The following is a 20,182-nucleotide window of genomic DNA, read 5'->3' as shown; positions in this document are numbered from 1 at the left end:
AGCGAAGATTTATTAAGGCAGGGTGGACCCTAAATCCCATGGCTGGTGTCCTTATAAGAAGGCCATGTAGGGTCAGGTCATATGAAGACGGAAGCTGCCACATGCCAAGGAAGCTCTGGATATAACAAGGCCCTGCTGACAGCTGGATGTCAGCTGTGTCCTCCAGCAGGAGGAAGAACACATTTCAAATGTTCTCAGCCCCAGAGTGTGGTCCTTTGTCATGCAGGCCTGGGGGAAGTCATATAGCCCCAGCCCCCGCCTGCCTGCTGTGCCACCCAGGGGAGGTGTACCTGGCCCAGGTCTTCAGCATGGTGCTGGGGCTGGACAGCAGGCAGCCCTGGTGTGAGGCCAGCTTGCGGAAGACCTGCCGAGAGGCCATGGATGAGACAGCTGAACCTGCCCCGCCCACATGCCAATGCCAGGATCAGGTAAGAGCCATGGACCACCTACCTGCCCTTCCAGCAGAAATCGGGCGAAGTGCTTGTAGCGGTCAATTCCTTTAGGAAAATCCACCTGGACGGCGGGGAGTGGCCAGCCAACCCGATCTGGGGGCAGGAGCTGATGAGCCGGGGATACCCCTGTGGCCGCCCTCCTGAGTCCCCTCCCTGCCTTTCCATTAGAGGGGTGGGAAGGGCCACTGAGGCTGCTGCCCTGACTCACAGAACGTGCTGGCCCGGTGGCATAGCACCTGGCCTGTCTTGGGGCAGTAGGTGGGAGCCGGCTCCTCCAGGGGCTTGTCAAAGTGGCAGTAAGAGGGCAGCAGGGCAGGGATCCAATGCACCTCCACGGCACAGACACCTGCAGGCAGGTCACAGTGCTTTGGCCCCAGGTCCCAAGTGCCCAACCCCCAGAGTCCACCTGCCGGCCTCTGTACCTTTCATGTACATCTTCGTGGTTTCCACGATTTCCTGGTAGACCACAAACTCGGGGAGCTCTTTGAAGAGGACGGAACCAGGGTGAATGAAGACAGGGTCATCCAGGAGAGGGGTCTAGGGAGACACAGGGTGTGACTGGGTCAGGGAGAAAGGCAGGCTTGGGGGCTGCTGAGCTTTTAACCCAGGAGAACTGGCTTATTGACCACCAGCCAAAGAGGAAGAGGAGCATGGCCCATCATTCCAGGGATGAGGTTGTCTACACGCTGAATGACCTTGCCATGAAGTGAGTGCAGCCCTTACATGCACTGCTGCATGGATGAGCCTCCAGAGCATGATGCTGAATGAAGAAGCCAGTCATACAGGGCCCCATGATGTCTGCTCCCATCACAGAAAACAGCCACAACAGGAGCAGGACAGCAGGCTCAGGGGTGGGGGGTTAACCAGAGGGAAACGGGAGACGTTGAACAGTTGTGAGGTTTCTTTGTGGGGTGATGAAAATGTTCTAAAATACTACAATTCACTAAAAGTGTACACTTTCTTTTTTTTTTTTTTGCAGTTTTTGGCCAGGGCTGGGTTTGAACCCGCCACCTCCGGCATATGGGGCTGGTGCCCTACTCCTTTGAGACACAGAGGCCGCCCAAGTGTACACTTTCTTTTTTTCTCTCTCTCTCTCTTTTTTTTTTTGAGATAGAGTCTCACTTTGTCACCCTTAGTAGAGTGCCGTGGTATCACAGCTCATAGCAACCTCAAACTCTTGGGTTTAAATTCATAATAGCCAAGACATGGAAACAGCCCAAGTGCCCATTGACCCATGAATGGATTAACAAATTGTGGTATACGTACACCATGGAATACTATGCAGCCATAAAAAAGATGGAGACTTCACATCTTTTATGTTTACCTGGGTGGAGCTGGAACATATTCTTCTTAGTAAAGTATCTCAAGAATTGAAAAAAAAGATCCAGGGTACTCAATACTACCATGAAATCAATATATAATCACCTACACACTCATATGAATGGCCAAACATAACTATAATCCAGAAAGTAGAAGGGAAGAGGAGAGAGGTGAAGGGAGGGGGGATATAGGAGGAGGAAGGGTATTTGGGGGGACCTCACCTAATGTGCATGATGCAATGGTACATTTCAAAACTATTAAGAAATGAATATAATTGTGATGGATGTGTCACTTAGTTCAATGTAAGCATTTCACATTGTATATTGAAGCAGTACCCTGAACCCTATAACTGCATCAATGTACAAAGTTATGATTTCATAAAAAATAATAATTTTTAAAAATAAAAATTATTTAAAAAATAAAAAAATTACATTCTAGGGAAAAGAGCAATAAATAAGCAATCAAGTCAATAAATACGATAATCTAAGAAGAAAAAAAGAAAGAAAGAAAAAAAAAAACTCTTGGGCTTAAGCGATTCTCTTGCCTCAGCCTCCCAAGTAGCTGGGACTACAGGTGCCCGCCATAATGCCCAGCTACTTTTTAGAGACAAGGGTCTTGCTCTGGCTCAGGCTGGTCTGGAACTTGTGAGCTCAGGCAATCCACCCACCTCGGCCTCCCAAGTGGTGGGATTACAGGCATAAGCCACCATGCCCAGCCCTGAAAGTGTACACTTCTAGTAAGTTTATTTTTATTTATTTATTTGTTTATGTTTATTTATCTATTTTTCTTTTTTTTTTTTGAGACAGAGTCTCACTATGTCACCCTGGGTAGTGTGCTGTGGCATCATAGCTCACAGCAACTTCCAACTCTTGGACTTAAGTGATTCTCTTGCCTCAGCCTCCCAAGTAGCTGGAACTACAGGCGCTGGCCACAATGCCCGGCTACTTTTTGTTGCAGTTGTCATTGTTGTTTAGCTGGATGGGGCTGGGTTTGAACCCACCAGCCTTGGTGTATGTGGCTGGCACTGAACTACTGTGCTATAGGTGCTGAGCCTCAGTGAATTTATTTTATTGTATATGAATTACATCTTAATTGTTTAAAAAAAAAAAGTTGGGGACGGCGCGTGTGGCTCAGTGGGTAGGGCGCCAGCCCCATATACTGAGGGTGGCAGGCTCAAACCTGGCCCCAGCCAAACTGCAACAAAAATATGGCCGGGCGTTGTGGCAGGTGTCTGTAGTCCCAGCTACTTGGGAGGCTGAGGCAAGAGAATTGCCTAAACCCAGGAGTAGGAGGTTACTGTGAGCAGTGTGATGCCACGGCACTCTACTGAGGGCGATAAAGTGAGACTCTGTCTCTACAAAAAAAATCAAAAAAGTTGGAGGGGAGAATCTAACCTCCAAAGGAAGACGGGAATCAACTATACACTGCACTTGCTCCTTGCCAGGAACTTCCCAGAGACTGCAGGGACCCATAACTGAGGAGACAGGCACCCTCCACCCGTGACTCAAGGGTCTTGCCCACCTGCCAGGTATCCTGACCGTGCCCCAAGCTGGGTATCCATGGTGGCCCACCTTGTAGGCGTTCCTCCACTTGTTGTCCAGCAGCTCCTCCCTCTGGACCCTGCGGGCCAGGTGGTCGCCCAGGCCAGCTGTCATGATCTGTCGGAGGTATGTCACCTGGCTCTCGGTGGGTGGCTGCATCTTGGGATCCATGAAAAGCTCAGCTTCAGGGCACACGGTGTTGACTAGGAGGAGATGCGAGGGTGAGGGTGGTGGTGACAGTGGGGCTGGGGTCTGGTTCTGCCAGAATACAGAAGGCCCCAGTCATGCAGCTCAGCACTCTGGCCTCAAACACCAGCTTGCTCTGGTCACTGCCCCTAGGGCCACCCTCAACAGCAGGACTACAGCTACCCCTACATCATCCCCTCTTCCTCTCCTGGTACAAAACCCCAGTTCCTCTGTGGGTAGCAGAGTGTTTGGCCAGAACACAGCTGGTCCCAATGCCCAGTGGCCATAGCTCAGTTCTGGTCCACGAACTGAAGATAAAAACTGCAGCTGGAGTTCCTGGGACCACTTAGCACCAGGGGTAGCACAACTGGCATGCGCCTTTCAGCCCCATCCTTCCCTTCTGCTTGGAAGACAGTAGGTGACTAAACCTCCTGCTGCCTTCTCCGCCCATGATGTGACTTTAGGTAGTGGCACAGAAATGCCCTGAGCCCCTGCAGCCCTGAGAAGTCTCTAAGGCTTCTGACTCTCCTCTTCAGCTCCTCTTTCTTGGGACAATAAATACCTAAGGTCGCCAACCTGCTATAATCAGCGCCATCTAGTGGCTGAATGCAACTGTGAGCTGATGCACCTGGGGATGAGGGCACTCAGGAGAGCCACAGCCAAAGGGACACAGCACAATGACAAGGCCACTGGGATGCACCTGGCGGAGGGGAAAGTTTCTACTGGGAAAAGCCATCAGTTCTGGTGGGAAACCCTGGCAACTGCTGAACTCAGGGAAAGGCCCATGGCACTCCCAGAAGAGATCCTTTTAAGCATGTGTCAGAAGGTGATAAATGTCTCTCTGCTCCCTCGAACCCCTGGGTGTTGCTGCGCCCAGGTAGAGACTGAGGAAAGGCCTAATCCTTTTGCACAGAAGGGTCTAAGAGTCTGGGGACATCTGGGAGGGAAGAGACATCCAGAACAGAGGATGAGCCAAGGAAAAGATATGACAGAGAGACAACCTGATGGGTGACCATGAAGGTCAAGCAGTTCAAATTTGTCGCCACCCTGCTTATGTGCACATCCACTTGTGACTGCAAAAGTGCCCTGAATATTGATCTTAAGTTATAAATGAATTTTAGCCAGTGGGCAAGTTTGCAAACATGGCTTCTACAAGTCACTTCGCTCAAAACAAATTTAAACATTAAAAAGCACCTGGGTCAAGTTGTTCGCTCATGCAGGTTGGGCGGGGGCCGTACCTGCAGTGGTCAGCTGGCCTCGGAGCCGTCGTGTCTCCATCATGGCCTTGAACCGCAGTCCATTGGTTTCACAGAACTGGGGTGTGCAACCGGCATACTCGCAGGCTCCCACGGCACCTGTGGGGTGAATTGGGGCGTGCTCACTCGCCAACCCCATCCCAGGCCCAGGGGACCCTCTCTGTACTCTCTGCTGGACAGGACGCTTACCCAGCAGCACCATGAGGTCACCGAGCTTCAGAGAGGCCCCTTGCCCTGCCCAGGCCTTCTTCTTCTGGGCCACCCGGGCCCGCTTGCCCTTCAGCTTGGCGAGCTCCTCCTCACTGGCAGCTGGTCTGTAAACATACACAGGGCCTCAGCCAGAAACACATTTATTAATCAGCCCAGTTTCAGGGGCCTGTGAGGGTCACTGATGAATGTAAGCAAGGTATTACACTTTAGTTCAAAATTCACCCGCAGTAGCCACCAAGATTAAAAATGTATGTACCTGCTGACCCACCAATTTCATGCCTAGAGATCAATAAGCCAAAAAATGATACTGTACATTGCTGCATTGTTTATAAATAAGGATTAAAAAAAAAAGAAAAAAACCCTGAAAACTGCTTGGATAGCCAGAAAATGGGGACTCAGTGAATGAATATGCCAGTGGTTTCCAAATCTGAAAATAATAGATAATATGTGTGCCTGGCATGGTTAAAAGTGCTTTGTTTGTATTAATTCTAACAATAATCCAATTATTGTCATTATCCCCATTTTCTAGATAGAGAAAATGAGCGTCAGGGAGGTGCAGTCACTTGCCCAAGGGCAGACAGCTCCCAATGGCACAGCAAAATCCAGGTCACACCCAGACTCTGAAGTCTTGGCCATGATGCTACAGATGCTACTTTTTTTTTATTAATTATTTTTTATTAAATCATAACTTTGTACATTGATGCACTTATGGGGTGCAGAGTGCTGCTTCAATATACAATGAAAAATGGAATGCTTCACGAATTTGTGCGTCATCCTTGCGCAGGGGCCATGCTAATCTTCTCTGTATCGTTCCAATTTTCATATATGTGTTGTTGAAGCGAGCACTACAGATGCTACTTGAGGAGTTTTTATTTTTTTGGAGATAGTCTCACTCTGTCACTCAGGGTAGAGAGTGCCATGGCATCAGCCTAGCACACAGCAACCTCACACCCCTGGGCTCAAGTGATCCTTCTGCCTCACCCTCCTGAGTAGCTGAGACTAGAGGTGCCTGCCACAATGCATGGCTAATATTTCTAGTTTTGGTGGAAATGGGTTCCTACTCTTGAGCTCAGGCTGGTCTCGAACTCCTGAGACCAAGCTATCCACCCGCCTCAGCTTCCCAAAGTGCTAGGATCATAGGTGTGAACCACTGCACCAAGCTAAGGAGTTTTTTTTTTTTTTTTTTTTGAGACAGAGTCTCACTATGTTGCCCTTGGTAGAGTGCTGTGGCATCACAGCTCACAGCAATCTTGAACTCTTTTTGGGCTTAGGCAATTTTCTTTTTTTTTTTTGTAGAGACAGAGTTTCACTTTATGGCCCTCGGTAGAGTGCCGTGGCCTCACACAGCTCACAGCAACCTCCAACTCCTGGGCTTAAGCAATTCTCTTGCCTCAGCCTCCCGAGTAGCTGGGACTACAGGCGCCCGCCATAACGCCCGGCTATTTTTTGGCTGCAGTTTGGCCGGGGCTGGGTTTGAACCCACCACCCTCGGTATATGGGGCCGGCGCCTTACCGACTGAGCCACAGGTGCCGCCCTTAAGCAATTTTCTTGCCTCAGTCTCCCACGTAGCTGGGACTACAGGTGCCCTCCACAACACCTGGCTATTTTTTTTGTTGTAGTTGTCATTGTTGTTTAGCAGGCCTGGGCTGGGTTCAAACCTGCCAACTCTGGTGTATGTGGCTGGTGCCCTAACCACTGAGCTAAAGACACTGAGCCCAGGCTGAGGAGTTTTTATTAGAGATGCTGGAGCCAAGAGATTCTGATCCAGGAATCTGCAGAGAGGCTAAGACATCTGGGTTTCAAGACCTTATGTATAATGGTTGATTTTATGAAGGATGCCAGGAAATCATTACATAGTCTCTCATCTTATGAACAAGTATATAGTTGTAACTAAAGTCTAGATTTGTTAAATGTGTGATAGGCTAAGCATACTTTCATATTATTTTTTTTTTGTTGTTGTTAGAGACAGAGTCTCACCTTGTCGGCTCAGTAGAGTGCCATAGCATCACAGCTCACAGCAACCTCCAGCTCTTGGGCTTATGCAATTCTCTTGCCTCAGCCTCCCGAGTAGCTGGGACTACAGGCGCCTGCCACAACGCCCGGCTGTTTTTTGTTGCAGTTTGGCCAGGGACGGGTTTGAACCCACCACCCTTGGTTTATGGGGCTGGCGCCCTACTCACTGAGCCACAGGCGCTGCCCAGCATACCTTCATATCTTAGCACTTCTTTTCACTACTTTGGTCTGTTTTAAAAGTGTTTGCTGGAATCAATGACCCTCCGATGATGAGGGACCTCCTACCTCTGAGTCTCACCATCTCATCTATCTCTAAGGGGCAGCAGTGAAAAACACCACAGCTGTAATAGAGATCAGAACATCGGAGGGCTCAGAGAGAATGGTCTTGTACCAGCTACCCAACAAACCACAACTCTCCAGGAGTGCCAGCCCTCAGTCTCCCACCTGTCTAGATCCTCAAACAGCTCCCGGACTGTCATGGCAGCCACAATGGTGATGGCGTAGGGCAAGCAGCCATGTTGCCAGCTCAGGGCCAACATCTTGGCATAACGGGGTGCCACGGGGAAGGCGGCCATGGTCCTGCCCAGCGCGGTGATGGGGCAGCTCAGTCGAGGACTCTGCAGCTGCTTCACCCTGGAGATGCAGGGTTGTGATGTTAGGGGGCTCCAAGGACAGCGAGGGAACTGGGTCCTCCTCTGCCTTCCCCCCCGACCCCCTGCCCTACCTCTCTGCTTCCTGGGGCGCCTCCAGGGCACCCAGTGCAATCAGCAGCTCCTCAGCAGCAATGAGAGCTTCCACAGATGGAGGTGTCGGGAAGGGGAAGTTGATGACCTGGGACACAGGGACACATGGCAGGGGCTGAGTTAATACCCAGAGGCAAGTGTGGTGCCCTCTTCCACCTGTCTCTGGGCACCGCTTACAGCAGCTGGGACACAGGGCACCAGGTGAAACCCAGAGCTTCCTTCGCATGACGTCCACTCACTGGAAAGTGCTTAATGGGCACCAAGGGCTGCTCTTGGCGGTGGGAGGTGGAGGAGCCCAAAAGACAAAACTCTGCATTCACTGTGCACTTACTTGGCCAGGAAGGGCCGCAGTGGTCAGTGAGGAGTCACATAAACAGAATCACAGGAGCAAAGGTGCAAGACAGTGAAATGGTGCAAGGACAGAGAGTGATCAGGCTCAGGGATGGTGGAATCTTGGAGAAAGTGACCACCCGAAACCAGTGTTCAGATCAATGCTTGTGCCCCTGTATTCATAGCAGCACTGGGCAACTCGAGTGTTCATCATGGACAAACAAGATATGGGCCTACCCCTACAGTGCGGTACGATTCAGCCACAGGAGGGAATAGGGGCACGTTATGATTCGATTTACATGTAATGTCCCGAACAGGCAAATCCATAGAGACAGAAGGCAGACTAGAGGTTGCAGGGGCTAGATAGGTGGCGAGAGGACAGCTGAAGGTCATGGGATTTCTTTCTGGGGTGATGAGAACAGTTACTGATGGTGACAATGATGCACACCTCTGAATATGCCCATACTGCCAACTCCACATTGTAGGTGGGAGGGCTGTGTGGCATGGGAATTATCTCGGTAAAGTTGCTTCAAAAGTGGGTGCAGGCTGGGAGGTAGCTCTAGGAGGCAAGGATGGGAAGAGGGCAGCCAGGGCCCAAGCTAGGCTGAGCCTCAGACCCCGCATTTTACTCAAGAGCTTGAAGGAAGGGCTGGGTGTGTTGGCTCACATCTGTAATCCCAGCACTCTTTGAGGCTGAGACAGGTAGATTGCTGGAGGTCAGGAGTTCAAGACTAACCTGAGCAAGAGCAAGACCCAGCTTTAAAAACCAGCCAGGTGTTGTGGCAGGTGTTTGTAGTTCCAGCTACTGGGGAGGTTGAGACAAGAGGATCACTTGAGCCCAGGAGTTGAAGGTTGTTGTGAGCTGTGATGCCATAGCATTCCACCCCAGGGCAACCAAGTGAGACTCTGTCTAAAAAAAAAAGGAAAAAAAAAAAAAGTCGGGTGCAGTGGCTCATTTATGCCTATAATCCTAGAACTCTGGGAGGCTGAGGTGGGTGGATTGCCTGACCTCACAGGTTCAAGACCAACCTGAGCTAGAGCGAGACACTGCCTTTAAAAATGGCCGGGTATTGTGGCGGGTTCCTGTAGTCCCAGCTATTTGGGAGGCTGAGGCAAGAGAATCACTTCAGCCCAATAGTTTGGGGTTGCTGTGGGCTGTGATGCCACAGCATCAACCCCAAGGCAACAGAGTGAGACTGTCTCAAAAAAAAAAGAAAAGATAAAAAGCTAGAGGAAGCCACCAAAGAATTCCTATGAACAGGCATCTTGATCTCCCTATGGAAAGGCATTTCTTAAGCCAGACTGAGGGCCAATCCATGAAGTAGATACTTTCTAGCCATGTGATCCATGGCCAGGCACATCTCAGTGCCTAAGTTTCTTCATATGTAAAATGGGGATGATAAAAGCCAGTAACTTCTTCCTGTAGTCATGTTGAGAATAAAATGAAACTATGCGTGTAGGGCGGCCAGCACATACCAGGTACCCAATGCGTGAGAGGTGCCATTTTTTAAATTAGGTAAAAAATATTAAGCCCAAGACAATATGTAAATATCATGCAATATTTAAAAAAACACAGTGATGGCTGGGTGCTCATAGTACAGTGGTTACGGTGCCAGCCACATACACCAAAGTTGGCCCAGGCCAACTAACCAACAATGACAACTGCAACAAAAAATAGGTGGGCATTGTGGCCGGCAACTGTAGTCCGAGCTACTTGGGAGGCTGAGGCAAGAGAATCGCTTAAGCCCAAGAGTTTGAGGTTGCTGTGAGCTTGATGCTACAGCACTCTATCCAGGGCGACATAGTGAGACTCGGTCTCAAAAAAACAACAAAAAAACATGGTGATAACAATACAGGATATTATGGGTTTGGTTGCCCAGGCTGGCGTGCAATGGTGCAATCACAGCTCACTGCAGTTTTGAATTCTTGGGCTCAAGTGATCTTCCTGCCTCAGTTTCCTAACTAGGATTGTAGGCTCATACCACCATGTCTGGCTAAGTTTTAAAACATTTCTTGTAGGCTCGGCGCCTGTGGCTCAAGTGGCTGAGGTGCCAGCCACATACACCTGAGGTGGTGGGTTCAAATCTAGCCCGGGGCCCGCCAAACAACGACAGCTGCAACCAAAAAAAAAAAAATAGCCGGGCATTGTGGCGGGCGCCTGTAATCCCAGCTACTTGGGAGGCTGAGGCAAGAGAATCGCTTAAGCCCAGGAGTTGGAGGTTTCTGTGAGCTAAGATGCCATGACACTCTACCCAGGGTGACAGCTTGAGGCTCTGTCTCAAAAACAAACAAAAAACATTTCTTGTAGAGGCAGGGTCTCACTATGTTGCCAGGTTGGTCTTGAATTCATGGCTTGAAGTGATCCTCCTGCCTCAGCTTCCCAAAGTGCCAGAATTATAGGTATTAAGCCACTGTGCCCAGCCTACCTAAATTTTTATAATTTTGAACATTATTATAATCAGAAAAACCAGAAGACCATCTGGGTTCTGTCACCTATTAGGTGTTTGTCCTTGGACCAACACCTTTGCTTCTGTGACTCAGTTTCTTCATTTGTTTAACAAGACAGGGTGGCACACGGTGCAGCATACAGCATGGTGCAGGGTACTCCCTGCCTGGCCCATCTCATCCTGGAGTGAACTAGGAGGCCACCTGGACAGGACTGCTCCTCTCCACTGGAGGACTGGATCAGAAAGACTTCAGAGAGGAAGAGTCAGAAAATTCTGTGAGCCCCAAGGACTGACAGCCTATGAGAGGTGTGTAGGACCAGGTAGCCATCCCCTGGGTGTCCAAGGGGGACTCAGATATCACAGGAGACCAGAGGCCCTGGGGCATCTGCTGATGCAACGTTCTGTAACCAGCTGCTGCAGGCTAGGCAGGCACCAGCAGGGTTAGCTCCTGGGTGCCCTAGCTCTTGGAGAAGGAAAGGTGACCCACTGGGGACTGGTGGGTGACAGCATGAATTGGGGCAGCGACTGACCTTCTCAATGTTGAGAGCTTTCATTTGAAGGATTAAGTCCTCAACAGGTCTCCGGGTGATTTCTGGAGGAGGGAACTGCTCAAAGTCACCAAATACTGCAGAGGAATATAGCCTGTGCAGAGAGGATGGATGAGAAAAACAAGCCTCAGCCAAAGCACCTGGGCCTGAGTCTGGATTCTGCTACTCACCAGGCAAGGTACTTAACGCTCATCTTCCTCAATTTCCTCACCTGCGAAACCTCATATGCCACATACGGAGTTGGGGAAGATTAATTAGATATTATACGTACAGTTCTTAAAACAGTGCTTGGCACCCAGAACATGGTAAATTTTAACTATTGCTACTTCCAACTGGTTTTCTTTGTATATTTTCTGAATCTTCTATTTTTATAATTAAGAATAATGTTGATGTCTTCTAGGAACTAGAAGTGAAATGTATTGTCCAGTTATAGTGTGAGTGAGTATGAGATTTAACTCAAAAGGCATCTTCCTTTAAAAAAAAATCTTTCTTGGGCGGCGCCTGTGGCTCAAAGGGGAAGGGCACAGGTCCCATATGCCAGAGGTGGTGGGTTCAAACCCAACCCTGGCCAAAAACCACACACACACACAAATTAAAAAAAAAAGAAAAAAAAAATCTTTCTTATAAAATCCAGTTTCTGTAAACGTTCTCCATAGTTCATACTACCTACCTTTTCCCTTAATGTTATATAACCTTTTGAATGTTTGCATCTGTTGGGAGTTTTGTAAATGTTGCTGTGCACATGTCTTGAGATCTCAAGTGTGTGTATGATTTAAGATTTCAAAAATATTGCAAGGTAATTAACCAATTTCATAAGTCTTCATTTTGCCAAACTAAACAAAGATTACCAATTAAGAATTTCATCTGCACTTTGGGAGGCCGAGGCAAGTGGATTGCCTGAGCTCACAAGTTTGAGACCAGCCTGAGTCAGAGCGAGACCACATCTCTAAAAATCACCAGGTGTTGTAGCAGGCGCCTGCAGTCCCAACTACTTGGGAGGCTGAGGCAAGAGAATCACCTGAGCCCGAGTTTGAGGTTGCTGTGAGCTATAAGACCACAGCACTCTACCAAGGGCAACAAAGTCAAACTCTGTCTTAAAAAACAAAACAAAACAAAAAAAAACATAATTTTAAGTGTTGGACACCTGGAATACACTTTTATTTTCCCTTCCTAATCATTCATAACTTCTCCACCATTAATGGAGAGTCATGAAGATGGTGAGAAAGAATGACTAGTTTCCTATTGTCTTCTGATATTTTGAAACTTAATATATCATTTTATTGATATTGTGGGGTTTTTTTTTTTTTGTATTTATTTGAAAGTCACAAATGATTTGGTCTGACTTGACCACAGGTTTAAACCAAGGCTGAGAACAGAAGAAATTAGTGGCTGCACAAACAAAAATACGAAAATCTGCAATTTGAGGATTAATAAAATAAGATTAATCTATTTAAAAATAATAATACTGGGCGGCGCCTGTGGCTCAGTCGGTAGGGCGCTGGCCCCATATGCCGAGGGTGACGGGTTCAAACCGGGCCCCAGCCAAACTGCAACCAAAAAATAGCCGGGCGTTGTGGTGGGCGCCTGTAGTCCCAGCTACTCGGGAGGCTGAGGCAAGAGAATCGCGTAAGCCCAGGAGTTGGAGGTTGCTGTGAGCTGTGTGAGGCCACAGCACTCTACTGAGGGCCATAAAGTGAGACTGTCTCTACAAAAAAAAAAAAAAAAAAGATAATAATAATAATACTGTTGAAAAGAACAGCAATAAAGCTATTAAAAATAACAGTACACAGACTGGGAGGAAATATTCGCCAATGACACATCTAAGAAGTATCTAACGTCCAGATTACATGAAGAACTCTCATAAATCAATGAAAGACAAATAGTCAAATTAAAAATGGGTAAAAGATCTGAACAGACAGTTTTCTAAAAAGATACATAAATGGCCAAGAAGCATGAGAAAAGATGTCAGTATCACTGGCCATAAGGGATATGGAAACCAAAAGCACAACATACTGAAAACAGTAAGCAATGTTGAGGATGCAGAGAAATTAAACCCTCATTCATTGCTGGAGAAAATGTAAAACGGCACAACTGCCCTGAAAATGGTTTGGCAGTTTCTCAAAAGTTAAACCCAGAGCTATCATGTGACCCTGCAATTCCTCACCTAGGTATGAAAAATAAAAATGGATTGTCCAACAAAGACTTGTACATGAGTGTCCAGGACAGCACCATGCATGACAGCAAAAAGGCAGAAACTGCCCGACTGTCCCCACTCTGATGAATGGACAAACAAGACAGTGAAAGATTATCTGGCCACCAGAAAGAATGAAGGGCAGACACGTGCTCCAACACGCATGAACCGTGAAAACTCATCATGCTGAGTGCCAAAAGTTACACTCAAAAGGCTGTAAAGTCGGGCAGTGCCTGTGCCTGAAAGGGGTAGGGCGCCAGCCCCATATGCTGGAGGTGGTGGGTTCAAACCCAGCCCCAGCCAAAAACTGCAAAAAAAAAAAAAAAAGGCTGTAAAGTGCTTGGGCGCCCATAGGATATGGCTCAGCCACTTGCACCGAAGCTGGCGGGTTTGAACCCAGCCCAGGCCTGACTTTCAGTGAATTTTAGTATTTTAGAACATTTTCATCACAGTGGCCCACAACTCTGGGAATACACAAAAAATCACAGAACTATACACTTTAAAATGGTCTGTTTTATGGTATGTGATTTACATTTCAATTAAGCTGTTAGCAAAATAAAAGTAGTCAAAAAGACCAGAATAAAAGTAGCAGAATAAAATAACAATGAACATCTGAGAGCCAGTAAGGAGAGGGAGGAGGGGACAGCTGGCCTTTCCTGCCCACTGTTGCCAGAAGGGACCCAGCGTAGCCCACCTGTAGCAGTGGCCAGGCTCTGTCCGGCCTGCCCGGCCTGCCCGCTGGTCAGCAGACGCCTGGGAGACCCAAGTGACACGGAAGGAGGACACACCAGTGACACGGTCATAGTAGCGCTTCTTGACCTTCCCGCAGTCCACCACATACTTGATGCCCGGAATGGTCAGGGATGTTTCGGCCACGTTGGTGGCCACAACACATAGCCGTGTCCCCTCTGGGGGAGGCGTGAAGACCTAGGAGTGAGGGAAGAAGTGGCCAGAACATCTCAGACTCAGGATAAAATTGTAGGGCAGGGACACAGCTGGTCAGTGAGATGGGCTGGGAGGGGGAAAGGTCAAGCCATTTCCTGCCTAGGCCATGGTGCTCCTGGGCATATACACTAGAAGGGTTTTCTGACCTTCAACAAGACCCTGATATTCTCTCAAAAAAGTGCAAGTGTTGGACAAATAGTGGATGGGGAGGATGACCCAGGGCTTGGCCAGACCCCAGTGCTACACCCTTAGGAGGTACCCCAGAGCACCAGCGTGGTTACCTGTGCCTGCTTCTCGGGGGCCAGCAGGGAGTAGAGCGGGAGCATGTGGAGGGGGAGAGAGGTGTTGGGCTGTTCACCTGGAAGGAAAGCAGGGACCGCTGTCACCCGGGTTGGGACAGATGCCCACGGGCAGGAGCCTTGGCTGCTCCAAACCCTGCTCTGGCAAAGAGGTCCCTATACCAGCTCTTTTGCCAGGGGCTGTCCTGTCAGCCGGCCAGCAGGTGCACTAAGCCTAAGGGTCCATCAAGAGGCTCCTGAAGGCTCTCTTGTCTCTACTGCCCTGATCCAGATCCGAAGTCCTGCCATGCTACAGTGTCCTCCCTGGGAGAGCCTAGGCCCAGTCCTGCCCCATGCGTCCTAGCAACATCACTGGAGGGGGCAGATTGAGCCTGCATGCAGTGTCTTTGGCTGCCCCGCATGACCCTGGGCTGGACACAGCAGAGTTCCTCTATACATAGGGCTTTAGCAAGTGCTCACCAGAGCTGGGCAAGCCCCCAGGGCCCCTATTATGCTCAACACAGCAAGTATCTGAGGGTACCACAACACAGTGGCCATAACCTATAACCCAGCTCCCGTGGGGCTCACACCGCAGCAAGAGACAGACGGGCTCTCAGCACATCAAGGGCAGAACTTTTGTTGCTTCTTGGCTGTCTCCCCAGGGCCTGGCTTGTGGTGGGAGTGAGGAAATGAACCCAAGAAATGTAGGGGCCTGGAGCCCCATCAGGGCCACACCTCCATCTGCCCCGTCGTCCCCCAGGTCCAGATCGAGGTCAGAACCCAATGTGCCCTCTTCATCGTCCATTTCCGCCTCTCTGTCCTCATCACCTTCGCCTGTCGGCAGCACAGAGTAATGGTCCAAGTTGATCTGGGGCAATGCCTAGGGTCAACAAGACACCAACACAACGGCTGCAGGAAAGACACGTCATGTGCAGGAAAACAAACCCAATTGTTCAGAAGCCAGTCTCTACCACCCACAGGCCACATGCCCTACGGCAGGTCACTTAACCTCCTTCTGCCTTAGTTTTCTCACCTAAAAACTGAAGACTATCACAAGACTTACACTTATCTCATGGGCTGGTGGGAAGATTGTCAGCCAGCACATGGAAAGAACCCATGATGCCTGGAACCCCTGTTAGTTCAACAGGAGCTTCAGAGAGCAACTACCAATCTGCACCACCGTCAGAAGACACCCTGGGACAGGCTCTGCCGGCCCAGCCTGTCCTTATACTCTGGAAATAGACCATCCTGCTCCTTCAGCAAGCATCTAGAGTCTGCTGGCCCTGCTGGGGTTCCTTGCAGGCCCTGCACAAGTGCTCAGGGCTTAGCCTGCCAGAAGCTTCCCCTGAATGTATTTCAAATCATCACCCACCCTGCAGCCTCCACCGCTGCACTGTTCAGCAGAGCTCCTTTCTGTGGGGGAGTGTCACAGATCTGCATTGTCCAATATAGCTACCAGCAGTCCCACTGGGTCTGGGGTGACTGAGAAACTGAATTTTTATTTATTTATTTTGGAGACAAAGTCTCACTTTGTCTCTCTAGGTTAGCAGTTCTCAACCTGTGAATTGCGACCCATAGGAACTATATTAAAAGGGCCACGGCATTAGGAAGGTTGAGAACCACTGCTCTAGGTAGAGTACCATGGAATCATCACAGCTTACAGCTCATAGCTCAAACTCCTGGGCTTAAGTGATCCTCCTGCCTCAGCCTCTGAGTAGTGGGGACTACAGGTGCCCGCCACAAAGCCTGGCTCGTTTTTCTATTTTTAGTAGAGATGGGGTCTTGCTCTTGCTCAGGCTGTTCTCAAATTCCTTAGCTCAAGGGATCCATTTGCCTTGGCCTCCCAGAGTGCTAGAATTATAGACATGAGCTACCACCGGATCATTGAGAATAATTTCATTCCAATTACAATTAAACCTAAGCAGCCACATGGGCTATTGGCCATTGTCCTGGAAGGTGCAACTGGACAGCCCGAACCGTCCCCATGAGCCCTCCGCATACCTCAGTCCTAGCCTTCTTGGCCCTTGCCCGAGACTTCTTAAACTTCCGCATGTCTTCTACAGAGTCTTTCTCATCTTGTTTTTCTGGGATGGTGAACAGATTGGGGAGAAAGACACCTGTGGTTGGCGCTGGCTGCCAGCACTATGCTTTTTGTTGTCTAGAGCAAGGTCATTTATACGAGGGGTGGGGAGGTGAAGGCAGGCAAAGTGGGTGCAGGGTCAGGCCTGGCTGCTCAGGGCCCAGTGCTGGTCACAGACATCTGGGAGCTGTTTACCTTGTGGCCAGGCCCTGAGAGGTGGGAAGGCCTTCCTGAGCCTGCGGCACAGTGCATGCACCTCAGCCTGCCCCGTCAGAAACACCAGGATGCCACCTGCGGAGAGAACCGGGCCCCTCGGTTATCTGCCAGTCACTTAGCAAGCATTTCCTTAGCAATAAGCACCTGGCAAGCCCTGAGAGCCCAGGATGGCACAGACACGAACCAGTGAGAGCCAGTTCTTCCCAGACTGATGGTGCTGCAAGGAGGGGGGTATGACACACAGTGACTGCACTACCTGGCACTGAGAACAGGTGCCCAGATGGACATTGGTACATACACAAGAGCACTGCCCCTGCCCAAGGCTGTGGGAGGCTTGCTGGCTCAAGTCCCCACTTAGCCTCTTACCAGTGCACAATCTCTCAGAGTGGCCATGATGCCTGGGACACTGAGATACCCTAAGTGGGCCAAGGACAGAGCATTACGGAGCAGTGAATCTCAGCTTCCTCAAAGGACAAGGTCCAGCCTGGCAGAAGCAGCTAATACTCTCTGCCTTTCTAACATAGAAGGCCAGCCTCGGCCTGGCTTTGGAAGACAAGAGTCTCCAGCTAGAAGTTATTACAATCTATTTGCCTAGTGAAGGTTGAGTCAATTTATTTATTTTTTTGAGACAGTCTCATTTTGATACCCTTAGTAGAGTGCCATGGAGTCATAGCTCACTGTAACCTCAAACTCTTGGGCTCAAGTGATCCTCTTGCCTCAGCCTCCTGAGTAGCTGGGACTACAGGCGCCCATCACAATGCTCAGGTGTTTTGAGAGATGGGGTCTCACTGTTGCTCAGGCTGGGCTTGAATTCCTGAGCTCAGGCAATCCACCCACCTCGGCCTCATAGGGTAGCAGGATTACAGGCAGGAGCCACCCTGCCTGGCTGGGTCAATTGAAATAACAACACCTAGTAAGTAACCTGAGCAAGTGTTGTGGGCATATGGAGGACCTCAGGCAGATGCACCTGTTCACCTGTCCCATGTCTGGGACACCTGTGCCCACCAGCTCCTGCAGACAGAAGGCAAACTACATTCTCCAGTTAATCACAGAAACCGCACAGGGTTTTGAGAAATATAAGGCAGGGCAGGTGCTGCGAACACTCTGGAACCAGTGAGGAAACTGAGGCACAAAAAGACAAGGCACTATTCTGTACTACGAGACCAGCCAAGAACCTGGGCCCTCTCTGCCTGTACTGCCATCATGTGTGGGTTCAGAGTGGGAAATATCCCTCTCCCCTTCCCTCTGGCCAAGGCCTCACCTGCAGGCAACATCCTGTGGATCTTACAGACCTTCCGGAAGCACTCGCCACTGTAGTCTTCCAGTGGCGTCCTTTTGTTAAAATGTACTGTCACCGGGAACTGCCTGGATTCAACCTACAAGATGCCCATGGAGGTGAAGGCACGTGGGGGTGGGGTGGAGAGGAGAGCTTTGGCCCAGGATCCCTCCCTTTTCCAGATCTTTCCAAGTTGAGGTTTTCATGCCTCTCAACACACTGTCAATTCTCACATGATAAAGTGAGCTCTCCCAGGAGCCACCCTGACACCTGGGCATCCCGGTACCACCAAGGCTCACGGATAGGGCTGGAACTGTTGCCTGGGCATTCATTACCTTGATGATTGGTGGAGGCTGAGCAAAGAGCCGCTGGTTCTGGGTGAAGTCCTCCACCCGCAGTGTAGCCGACATGATGAGCAGCTTCAGTGGCAGGTGCCTCTGTGGAGGACAGGCCCAGTGACCAGGTGACACCAGGAAAGTGATAACAGGGTAGGGTAGGGGTTCTGCTTCCCTGCAGCATCACCTCTGCCCGCTTCCTGATTGCCAAGACCCCTTAGAATGAGTGAGCTGACAGCAAGATCTGCCTCTCCCAGGGCAGTGGCTTGCTCAAGGGGGTCTTTCTAGTCTCCAGTAAGGTTGATGGTGGAACGTGAGGCTGGACGGCTAAGATGGGGCTCCTGATCCAAAGGCACAGCATGTGTAGCCTTTTTTAGCTCCTACCGATGTCCATCTGTCCCAGGGGTCCAGGGAGGAGCAGCCAGATTCCTCGGTTGCATGTTGGGTTCCCTGGTCCCAGCTCACTCAGTGCTGATGGGCCTATTTCTGGGCACTGCCCAAGCCCGGGCTGCCTTTTGCTGCTAGTGAACCCAAACTCAAAAGCTAAAGAATGTTGGGTGAAAGGGAAGGTCAGAAGCATAGCCCCAATCACAGGGCCCCTTGGGTCCCATGACAACCGTCTCCACCTACACCCTGTGTGCCCTCATGGCTTCACTCTCTGGAAAGCATGCTAGGCACCCTGATATTCCCCAGAAGACATACACCAAGACCCGGACAAGACTAACACCCCACACCTATGAGCATGGCTAGAATAAAAATGGAAAAGTAATGTTGGCTAGGACATGGAAAGAGCGGGACCTTCTGCCCTGCTGGGGGGACAGCAAAGGGAGCTCTGCCACCACCGCAGAAAACAGTCTAGCAAGGGGCTCAAAGGGTCAGGGGCAGTCACCACGTGACCAGCAGTTCCACTACTGAGTCTGCCTATACCCAGAAAGAATGAAACATGTCTACAAAGAGACCTGCATAACACAGCAGCCAGCCAGTGGAGATTCCCACATGTCCATCCACTGGTGGACAGAAAAATAAAATGTGCCCTGTCTGTGCAGAGGAAGTGGGTTCTGATTTCGCTTCACACATGGATGACCCTTGAAAACATGATGCTGAATGGAAGAGGCCAGCACAAAAGGCCACAGAGCGTATGATTCCTTTTACATGAAAGGTCCAGAACAGACACATCCATAGACAGGAAGTGGGCTCATGGTGGGCTAGAGATAGGAGGGTGACAGCTAATGAGTGCAGGGTTTCTTTCTGGGGTGATAAAAATGTTCTAAAATTGACTGCAGTGGTGGTTGGACAACTGTGTCAATGTATACAAATCCACTGAACTGTACACTTTGAATGGGTCACTTACATGGTGCAGGCATAATGTCTCAGTGCAGCTTGTTACCAAGTAGACAGACAGCAGGCAGACACCGCCCTCCCTGGGCCCTCTGCACTTCCTCTCCCCTCCCCGGGAAGGCTCCTCACCCCTTCAGCTCTCTGCTCACAATCCCCTTGCCCTGAGGTCTTCAATGACCCTCCCTGCCACCCCCTGCACCCTGCTTGGCTCTGTCTGAGTCATGGAAGCCCCAAGAGGGTGAAAGTGCTGGGACAGGATGGCATCCCCTTTGCTGTCAGCTCCTGGGCCTAGAGTGACCTGGCACAAAGCACACCCGGGGCACTGGTCTCTATCCTCACCAGGAGGGTCGGGACAGGACCCCTCCACCTAGCAGGCTTATCACCTACTTTTGCCTGGTCTCGGGGTGGGATAGGGGGTGGGGGAGGCTGCAGCCCTTTGCTTGGTGGTGGGAGAGGCTGGTGTTGGGTTCTGGGGA

The 20,182-nt window shown here is 50.0% G+C and overlaps 1 protein-coding gene and 1 non-coding gene across 4 annotated transcripts in view; both read right to left on the bottom strand.

The window, feature by feature from the left end:
* DHX37 (DEAH-box helicase 37) overlaps positions 1 to 20,182 on the bottom strand; it is a 41,301-nt gene that overhangs the window by 3,165 nt on the left and 17,954 nt on the right. For all 3 annotated transcript variants that reach the window (XM_053588812.1, XM_053588813.1, XM_053588814.1), the window contains 17 exons: positions 18,369 to 18,470; positions 18,019 to 18,133; positions 16,737 to 16,832; positions 16,463 to 16,545; positions 15,197 to 15,341; positions 14,465 to 14,541; positions 13,933 to 14,165; positions 11,030 to 11,141; positions 7,704 to 7,810; positions 7,424 to 7,612; positions 4,945 to 5,069; positions 4,738 to 4,854; positions 3,344 to 3,516; positions 875 to 989; positions 661 to 798; positions 451 to 545; positions 291 to 364 (listed from right to left, as the gene is read on the bottom strand). In XM_053588812.1, coding sequence (XP_053444787.1) covers positions 291 to 364; positions 451 to 545; positions 661 to 798; positions 875 to 989; positions 3,344 to 3,516; positions 4,738 to 4,854; positions 4,945 to 5,069; positions 7,424 to 7,612; positions 7,704 to 7,810; positions 11,030 to 11,141; positions 13,933 to 14,165; positions 14,465 to 14,541; positions 15,197 to 15,341; positions 16,463 to 16,545; positions 16,737 to 16,832; positions 18,019 to 18,133; positions 18,369 to 18,470 — 2,096 coding nt within the window. The remainder of the gene's footprint in view (positions 1 to 290; positions 365 to 450; positions 546 to 660; positions 799 to 874; positions 990 to 3,343; positions 3,517 to 4,737; positions 4,855 to 4,944; positions 5,070 to 7,423; positions 7,613 to 7,703; positions 7,811 to 11,029; positions 11,142 to 13,932; positions 14,166 to 14,464; positions 14,542 to 15,196; positions 15,342 to 16,462; positions 16,546 to 16,736; positions 16,833 to 18,018; positions 18,134 to 18,368; positions 18,471 to 20,182) is intronic.
* On the bottom strand, positions 5,705 to 5,811 carry LOC128585113 (U6 spliceosomal RNA). The gene has a single exon (XR_008379859.1). It is a non-coding gene; the product is annotated as a U6 spliceosomal RNA (small nuclear RNA).

This window comes from Nycticebus coucang, chromosome 4 (genome assembly GCF_027406575.1).
Source record: "Nycticebus coucang isolate mNycCou1 chromosome 4, mNycCou1.pri, whole genome shotgun sequence".
Taxonomy (NCBI): Eukaryota; Metazoa; Chordata; class Mammalia; order Primates; family Lorisidae; genus Nycticebus; species Nycticebus coucang.
Note: the sequence above shows the minus strand (reverse complement) of the source record. Positions and strands in the feature narration are given on the sequence as shown.